This window comes from Ruditapes philippinarum, unplaced genomic scaffold (genome assembly GCF_026571515.1).
Source record: "Ruditapes philippinarum isolate M1 unplaced genomic scaffold, ASM2657151v2 ctg9614_1_1_1_1, whole genome shotgun sequence".
NCBI lineage: Eukaryota > Metazoa > Mollusca > Bivalvia > Venerida > Veneridae > Ruditapes > Ruditapes philippinarum.
This window is the reverse complement of record NW_026862432.1, coordinates 19,547-29,674: the sequence shown is the minus strand read 5'-3', so window position 1 is coordinate 29,674 and position 10,128 is coordinate 19,547. Positions and strand designations below refer to the sequence as shown.

At 30.6% G+C, this 10,128-nt stretch overlaps 1 protein-coding gene across 1 annotated transcript; it reads left to right on the top strand.

Annotated features, from left to right (window-relative positions):
• Nucleotides 1-288: 288 nt before the first annotated feature.
• Nucleotides 289-4,755, top strand: LOC132719063 (sarcoplasmic calcium-binding protein-like). The gene is made up of 4 exons (XM_060702800.1): nt 289-419; nt 1,624-1,658; nt 2,894-2,991; nt 3,854-4,755. Exons 1-4 carry the CDS (start codon nt 374-376, stop codon nt 4,290-4,292), a joined length of 618 nt encoding a protein of 205 aa, XP_060558783.1. The 5' UTR covers nt 289-373; the 3' UTR covers nt 4,293-4,755.
• Nucleotides 4,756-10,128: the final 5,373 nt, after the last annotated feature.

Below are 10,128 nucleotides of genomic sequence, written 5' to 3'. Positions count from 1 at the left end.
ATACAATTCAAATATATTCTTATCACATTTTTTCTTTATGAAATATTGATTACAGGAAAACACATATGTTAGTTATAAATTTTCTTTGAAAATGCAGATACTTAAAAAGGTAATATATAATAACAAAAACAATAACACAAAAAACAAAAAAAAAACAACAAAAAACATACAATGACATATACACCTTTTTTCAAGTTTTTTTATTGTGAAGTATGCAATAATAGCACCTTTTTACACAATATTTTGGAACGTTATGGGCCTTTAAACTTAAGCACTAGAGGTTGTTGTTGTCGATCCTATGTGATCCGTATATATATCGGACCGCTATATCGTTTCACAGATATTAACGTGGAACAGCAATACATGCAAGACAATGGTGTTTTGGGAGGTTACATTTTTATTTGCTTTGAGTCTCAAAGGTAAAGCAATTATTTAATAAATACTATTTATCGTTTAATGTATTGGTTAAAAATATTTAGCAATTCAATAGGGAATTCAAATTATTCTATCTTGAACATGCAGATAGTTTATTTACTATTTAATCATTTTGATAATTTGTTTTCTTGTTTACTATTATTTTTTAAGGAACAACAGTCTTATCGACATACATGTTCGATTTATTTGTTTTCCGTGCATTAGATACTATCACAATCTTTTTTTCATATATTTACGAATATAGTAATGTCCATTGCCTTCTTTATTTTATTGCTTTCTTGGTGTAAGGTAAAATAACTATCATCTGACTTCTAAAATATTCTTTCTCTGCTTTTATTTCGTTGTAGATCATCACAGTTTATTTATATAACTATGAATTCGAAATAATTACTGTCTATCTTACTTTAACATGACTGTTTTTAACTCTTTTTGTGTCGTAAATGTAATAGTTTTTTATCATTAGCATAATATTTGTGCTTATGTACATGTGTAGCGTAATTAACACCTTGTTTTCTGTTCTGATCAACGCGATTGCTTCGTTTTTTTGTTTTTTTTTATTAGTTGTATCACGTTCTTTGCTTTTCTTTATATAGAGAAACATGTAGTGACAGTCTGTTTTACTTAGGCGTGATCCTATATTTTTGTTTTTTACAAAATATTTTTTTTTCTTTATTTTTACTTTTTATATAAAAGAATTGTATCTTCAACAAACGGATATTTAATAAACGATGTAGTCATTTAACTGCTTACTGTATGTTTAACAAAACGTTGTCTTTTGAGTATCGTTTGCTTTCTGTAGTATTGATATGCTAACTAGCAAAGATCTTAGACAAATTAGTACCACCAAAAGCGGTGCTAGATGGCGTGAGGGGTGGTGTACTTTAAAATTATTCCTCATGTACAGACTCAATCAAACCGAGTGCAGACATTTTAAGTTGAGCATGAAGTTTTATTTATTCATTTATTATCATCATTTATTTATTTATTTTGCTACAGACTAACAGTGCTGTAAATTGCAGATTGTTTTCAAATATTGCACTCTACTCGTCTTATTTCTAATATATAATAGCCCAAGGCATTTTTTAATCAAAATATTTAAATTAAATCATCTGTAATATGACATTTTCAGATATGTAAAATGTTGCAGTGAATTAGATGTCGTTTTATTTTGTTATTTCTCGTTTGTAGCTTGTGTTGTTGCTGTCGAGCAAGAATCAATCAAGGTAAATAAAAACAAATTATTACCTTTAACAAAATACGGATATTTAAACGTATCATGTTTTAAAAAAAGTTAAACCATGTAATTTCATGTTTTGTATTTAAACACTAATCCCTTAATTTATAGCAAGATAATGATTTCACTAGGTTAATAAGATGTAGTAGATTGATTGTGATATCAGCAATATCTATCACAAACCTGTTTAAGATTATGACAACCAAGAACAAAATGTTAGAAGGAAAGTATTCATTGCAACCTATATACAAAATGAATGTGTAACTCTAGGGTGCCCTATTCGACATGAGAGGGTATTGTTTGCTTATAACGAGCGTAAAACCATAATTAGTTCGGAAACACACCCCTCACTCAGTTGGATACAAATCCCGCTAGAGACCTTTTTTCACTGATCGCCCGCACATATTCCTTGTTATAAAAATCTGGAAACAAAGTTATCCCTCGGAAGCATTAAGTCAGTGGTAGGGAAGGGGTGATTTTGGCCAATTGAAGGTGATATTGTGTGATTTTTTTATATGCAGAAGCAACCCAGCAAACTTATGGAACGTCGGAGATTACGGTCCTCTTTTATTAGTAAACATGGAAAGTCTTTATATAACAATGAAAGTGTTGTCTGACTTGATAGACAAGAAAAACGATTTCAAAATGTAACACATTCCCTAAATGAATTAGTTTTTTTGAAAATGATTGGGTAGACTCTAATTTAATTTTGTTATGTTTTTAAAATCAATTTGAAGTTGTTTATTGTAAAAGAATATATTTAAACTAGAACTCTACTCCATATCAAAACACTTTGTTTACAAAACAAATCAATTGTGACCGATCAATATCGATCTGCTCTGAAAATAATGGTTTATATAAAGGTATAATTTGTAGTTTAAATTTTCAAATACCGTGGTGCAATTATGATTTCTAATGGTATCGCATAGACCATAAACTTTCTTACTTATGATTCAAGGAGCATCCTTTCAGATTATTGCTAATTTACATACACATTTTGAAGATGTATTCAAAAGTAAAATATTGCAACGTTAAAAGAACAAAGAAGAACAAGGCAAGTTATTAACACATTGCAGGCGGACGATACACTTTATGTAAACAGGTTAAAAACACAAAAGTACTCCTTAATTAGTGAGTCACGCAACATAAATATTGTTATAGATATTGCAAAACCAGTCTCAAATCACATATAATAAGTAAATATATTCATGTTTTTTTTTTCAGGCGAACGGGTACCTTATTGACAAGTGGGGGAAATTATTTGATTTTAATGATTTCAGTCATGATGGAATTCTTTCAATTGAAGACACAAAAGTATTTGGGTAAGTGTAAATGTTTAATTCAAATTTATTTTGACAAGGAAACATCATTGATTGGTTCAACTTTCACAAAGCCTGAATAACTAATCATTTCACAGGGTTCGGTCACAAAAATAGATTTATAAAGCAGATGGAATGAAATAAAATGAAAACCTGGGGGTGACAACATCTTGACTTATTTGGTTCATGTCCAAGATTTAATAATTTCAATTCTGTGAATTCACTCTTCACGAATTTTCAATTTCAGATTCAGTAAGTCACCATTTCAATTTCATGAATTCACGATTTATGCTTCACGATTTCCACTTAATTAATTGACGTTATGATCTTTATGAGTTCAATTTCGTAAATTCATGGCATTATTTTCCTGAAGTTGAAATTTTGCAAACATTATTTCATGAAATTCATTGGGAATTTGCAAAATTGTATTCGTGAAGTTGAAATCGAGAATTAATGAAGTTGAAATCGTCATCTTAAAATCGTGAATTCATAAGGTAGAAGTCGTGAAATATTGAACTCAGTAATTTAAAAACGCGAATTAACACAGTTTACAATATTAATTAACAAATTAAAACATGTCAATACGGGAATTCATTGAAATGAAATATACCCATTATCAGTCTTTTGTTGGAGATGACTATCAACGTCTTGTTAAAACAAAATTGTCAGAATATAAAATTCAGCACATATTCTTGAAGAGTGGCTTTGGTTAATATGGTACTTCAACTTTTTAATGCAGTACTGGACTTTTTGTTTGGTTTTCAACATTACCTTCCGGAACTAAGAGTTGCAAATGCTCAAGTAATTCAAAGCCATTGAGTCGCCATGTCGAGATGGTTTATATGATCATTGATTTCCTTTACAGGGAACATTATAGAGTCCGTGGTGATATGACCGATAAGCAAATAAAGATGTTTATAAAAGACATGGATAGACTATGGAAGGACTTCTATTTCACAAACAAGAAAGAACTTTCCAAAGATGACTTTATAAACTTGATGAAACAAAGATATGAGTCCAACACAACTGCTTTTATTGAGATGGTGCTTTTGTTCGAATCGGGTTATTGCAAATTAATAGACTTGAATGGAGACAAGTTTCTTTCAAAAGACGAATTTATAATGGACTTTAATACAGGAAAGCTCAGCAATACCAAAATAGACGAACAATTTTTCTACATGTATCGGCCTGTTTATGATCGTATCCCCTTTAACGATATGATTATGTCTTTTGTTCGTTTTTATACTGAACCCGATAAGTTGAAAACGGACATTGTTTTAAATGGATTAAATATCGGTGTTTGAATAATAACTATTTTCTTGACACGTGAAGAAAAACTGGAAGAGGACAGATAATACGAAATGGTTTATCCGAATACCATTATGTTATTTAATCTTAATATATACAACAAAATTAACCTTAGACGTGAAACAGATGTTAACTATCTGTAAACAACTTTTTCTAAGGACATACACTATTTTCATAATGTTATAAAATGACTGATATGTTTTATCGTGACATATGATAAAGCTTGGAACAAAACAATAAATCACGCAAATGCAACAGTCATACCTATTTGACACATTATTTTATTAAATGTCTTGACACCAGTTTGTAAACTTTAAACAGTTCCATTCCGTGATAAAAGGGTCATAATTTCCAACATAATAATCCGATTTGAACGGAAGTTTCCGATCATATGGCAAATCATATAAGAAAAACAAAATCCTAAATTTCGTTTAAAAAAAATAACTAAAAAAGCTCATTTGGGAAATGAAATCCTCATTAGAACTCAGTTCAACCGTTTTTACACAAAATTTACACAATCATAAACTAATCCTAGCATACGCCTGCACAAGTAATCTTCAAGATTCGCTCACCAATTTAGCTCTAAACAAATAACATGTAAATGGTAATGAATGTTACATGAAAAGTTGTACTCCCTGCAAAATATGAAGAAAGTAGTATATTCACAGGCACAAATGCGGGACAAAAGGCAATAGTTTTTCTGCTTATACAGAAGATATAGCTTGATAAAAATGTTTCATTCAATTTCTTACATATTGTTCGCAAATATCCTCAACCTTAATCGATATCCTTCGAAAACGTCTACGGCATATAATAGGTCAATTTAAAAATAAGCAAATTCGAAACAGTTAAAAGAAAAGTCTTCACGATATTGGTAAGTTACTGCTTGCTGCAGAAAATCAAACTTGAAAACAAGTTTAAAACAACAAGTAAGAAAATGTTTAAGATTTAGTTGGTTAATTATTTCATATTATGTGCGATTAATGACTGAGTTTGCGTAATTTGTCACTATCTTTAATGTGTCCGTATTTGACATCTATTTGTTTTTGATATAACTACCAAAATATGCATATACTTGGAATGAAAATATACAAAACAAGTAACAGGCAAACATTAAAAAAACTAAAAAGAAAGTACCAAGTTAAATGTTTCATCATTCAAAACCAAATACTGCAAATCTATCTTTTTTTAACTGTGACTCTGTACACCGAGGTACATGTCAGTTCAATAATGATTATAATTGAGAGGCACATCTTTTTCACCTTGAATACTTGTATTTTAAGCATCTTAATCACATTTTTTGCATTTTCTTGGTCAAAGAGAGTTTAACCGGGTTGATATAGATTTATTTGAAGAAAATGAAATTGAGTGCTGAACCATTTCTCATCAAGGAATAATTGATTTTTCTGTTTGCTAATTGCATAGATTATAAAACCGACAAAAGTCTTCATTATTTCGTCTAAGCTGCACATACGTAAGTGTCTGCATGTTCCGTGAAACTATACACAAAACACGATATACATATGAACTTAAAAACCGAGAATGCTTTAATCTGAATGCAATAAATATGTTAATTTGTTTCATTTAAACACCCAATCGACACGTAACTTGTTCTTCCACGTCGACATTATGCAATTAGATATCTAGAAAAGTCATGCTAATTGTTTATATTGAAGCAAGTGTATGATTAAAACGCATGTTGCATCTTTTTGCAAAGGTTGATAAGAGGCATACATAAACAATGATGTTTCCCTCTCGCTCGCCTCTTTATGTCGTATGCACGACGACATCCTCCTTTTTTCGAAGCTTTATACAATTATCATATGAGCAAGACAGCTAAAAGATACCATTAGATAACTTAGCAAAATAAAATCTATTAAAACCATTATTAGTATAATTTGTACTTTAGGCAATGGATGATTATGATATTCCTTTGCTGAAAATTGACACACGTTATAGACATGTAACCTTAGTAGCAAAAATATGATCTTGTTGGACTGTTCGATCAGTATAAGTTAACGGGCAACAATATTGATTCAACATGCATTAACAAAATAATCACAATTCATGCAGAATATTATGTATTGGTCGATTTCTTTGTTATATGCTTGAGGTACATATGTAAGTTATTGCTATCTAAAGTTAATAAAGGTTTGCTATTGTTGAGTGCCATAAAGTTACTGTGTTATTCAACAAGGAGTTTGAATATATTTATCTTAAAACGTTACATGTGTTACCAACTTTGCATTGGAGATATTTACAGTGATTCTCATTCTCTTTAGCATTATTATTTGTTGCGCTGTATTGAAGATAATCTTTTAATCTATATAGAATGGTTATCTATTTACCTTCTGTTTAGAAGAGATAGGCACAGTATTACCATACTTTGTTTTTCTATTTGCTTTAAGTGTATACATGACGATTGCAGTCTTTATTTAAACTTAATCATCATTTTTTTGTTTGCAACCCCCGTATAATAAATATCACGATGTTTTTTTTTTTCATCGACTTTTAGTGTTTTGGAAATAATCACAGTTTTTCTATCGATTTAAGCATAATAATTCATTTTCATTTTTGTTTATTTGACAGTCTCATAGATTTTTACAGCACAGTTTAGAACAACATGGCGGAGGTAATAAGATAAAGAATTGTATCATCGATGTTTAACATTTCCAGATTTAGTAATATGCATGAACTGTACAATGATGTATTTCACAATCAATTGCTTGATGATTTTTTTTGAAGAATTGGAAATATATATAGTTTTACGGTTAAATATTGTCGATACAGTTAGTTAGTTATACATAAAAGTAATGATTTATAACTGTACTGTAGCTTTCAGATCATTTCTTCTAATATTTTTTGAGCCTTTCACCCGTCTTAGTTTTGATACCGATGATAAAATGGGAAGTGTCATGCAATTTGAATATGGCGTGTTTGAAATATTTAGTATTATGCTGATGCTAAACTTCATTATTTCTCGAGGAAAAATCAAGCAAGGTAAAAAGAAACACATATAATGATGAATACACTGGAATTTAACATTGCAAGATAGAAATATTAAAATGATATAACAACAGAATGGTATTGCTAACATTTATTGACGCCGAATTTGTTACACTTATGACACTGTAAAAAAATTGATGCAAATGTTTTAATTTAAAACGGATTGTTTAAATCGTCTGTCTATATATTGGTGTAAAAAGAAAAATAGTTTGAAAACATACTAACTTCTTACACTTACCCCTTACTTATTTGATACCAATACCATCACGAATTAAGATTCTTTCATTTAAGGCAATTACCAAGATTGTATCCGGCTTTCTTCAGGGGTCTGCTTGTTGCTTACATTTAGATACTGGAATCATTCTTTAACAAGAAACACCTGAAAGTCGCCATACGACATTGTAAGTGTTGCTTGTGTCCGAACACATAAGAAAACTATGACATATCCGTATCATAATTTGTGAAATTACAGGCTTAATTTGGCAAGATATCGACGGGGCAAACATGAATGCTTCTGAAACTGAAATTAATGTTAACTTTGTTATCAATGTTTTATTTAATACAATGTAAATTATTAGCTATCCAACTATATATATTCAGGCAAACGATTACCTTAATGAAAAGAGGGGGGAATGGTTTGATTTTTCTAATTTCAATCACGATGGAATATTATCAATGGAAGACCATGAAATGTTTGAGTAAGTAAACATGTATTTTTAAAATCTGTATAAAATATCAGAATAAACTATGTTGCATCAATAAATTGATCTACTGTGTTTAGAAGCCTTAAGTCAAGACCGGATGAGAATTAATAAAGACATTGTCACGGTCTCATTCATAAATATTCATAGATTTATAACGCTAATTGGTAAAGCATACGTTTGACTTCATTTTCACGTCAAATTGATAAACGTGCAGTATTATTTACACTAAATAAGTGTAGATATATAAATAAGGTAAATGTCAACATATCTGACCATTGTAATGTCTCTGACAGACCATTAATAGTATTCCATTATCGGTCATATAACTGGTCATTAACAATCTATGGATAACAAATAAATAGAACTAATTGATGAACAGTTGCCTAACATAGAAAAACAAACTTGTTGTTTCGATTCGATTATATATATCATTACTATTTGGTTCGTTGCCATATTTGGTTCATTGACGGTGTAGTATGGGGCTTCGTTTTTGTTATTGTATTTTATCTATTGTCTTTTATTACAAAAATACTTTTAAAGCTCGTGACGATCTAAGCGATGAGAAATTGCAAACAATCATTCAAAAAAATGGATAGTCTTTGGAAGATCTTTGTTTTCACAAACAAGACAGAGGTGTTCAAAGAAGTGTTTGTATTCTATGATGAAACACAGATACGAATCGAAAACAAGCCCTTTAATTGATATGGTGCGTGCTTTTTATCGAATTGAAGCGAAATTATATGGTGGATGGTGATAAATTTCTGTCAGAAGATAAATTCATTTTGAACTTTGTTGCAGAAACGCATAACCATATCTAAATAACAAGAAGTTTTTCTACAGAATTCAGCCAAGAAATGGGCTTGTTGCTAAAATAAAAGACGTTATCTTAAAATATTTTGTTCACTTTGCAGCTGAGCCCGATAAGTCAAAACCGGACGTTATCTTGAATGCAATTACATGTAATTCCGGTATTTAAATAATGATTTTTTACTTGACATATTTGATGAAAATGATTTAAGAAGTGATAATTAAGCATCTATTCGCATCTATAAGCATTCATCTAACTACAAAACAGAATTCATTTGTAATAATACAAAGATATTTCAAGTGGTATAAACTAATAAACAGCTGTATTGTTTCCTGTGCCCAAAATCGAAAATAACAGTTTAAATGGCCAAAATGACACCATCTCGATTTCGATATCTCAACCAATAGCGTATAGCAATTTGTTCAACACTATTTTTCGAAAATAGTATTTAAGTGATGATAAGATTACACAATACGTTCCTTACACCTCTTGCCAGAATGACATGCAGACAAAAATTAAAAAAGAACCTCTATATATGTCTTTGTACAACCGAACATTAGGTTAACAATGATGCTTTGTGTGACGAAGCATAGTCATGCAACAGCATGACACCTCGGATACCAGTTGCCGGTAGATGTTTTTAAAGCTATTTTTTGAGATTTTGGAGATTCATGCTTGAGCAAGTTTCGGCTTTTTTGTAAGGAGATGGGGTATCCGTCTAGTACTTATCCTTTTCATTTTTATATGCCCGAAAGGGCATATTATGTTTTACCCCTAGGCGCCCGTCTGTCTGTCTGTCCGTACAAACCACAGCTACATTATGGGGTTTGGTCTATTGTTCTCATAACAAAAGATGTTTTTGATGTCATTCATTACGTTTCTCTTGTGGGGTTATTTTCTGCATTGTGGGGTGAAAAAGAACAAAAGAAATTACAAAATAAAACCCCATCATGTAGGTATGGTAATAACGGACGTCCGTCCGTCCGTTATTAATTTGGTTTCCGGAGCATAACTTAAGTTCCATTCGGCCAACAATGTTAACACTTCATAGGAATATTGTCCATATTGGGTTAAAGATCCTTATTGATTTTGGGGTCAAAAGGTCAAAGGTCACTATTACCTTCAAACTGAAAACAGTTCCTGGAGCATAAATTAAGTTTCATTTGACCAAAAGTGTTTCAACTTCATAGGATGATTGTCCATGTTGGGTAGAAGAACCTTTTTTATTTTAGGGTCACAAGGTCAAAGGTCAAGGTTACTATTACCTTGATACTGAAAACAGTTTCCAGAGCATAACTTAAGTTTCAATTGGCC

Excerpts from the sequence above, each read along its gene's own strand:
- LOC132719063 (XM_060702800.1), top strand. The coding sequence starts at position 374 with ATGGTGTTTTGGGAGGTTACATTTTTATTTGCTTTGAGTCTCAAAG. Across the intron at positions 420-1,623 it reads ATTTGCTTTGAGTCTCAAAG|CTTGTGTTGTTGCTGTCGAG; the intron begins GTAAAGCAATTA and ends TCTCGTTTGTAG. Across the intron at positions 2,992-3,853 it reads GAAGACACAAAAGTATTTGG|GGAACATTATAGAGTCCGTG; the intron begins GTAAGTGTAAAT and ends TTTCCTTTACAG.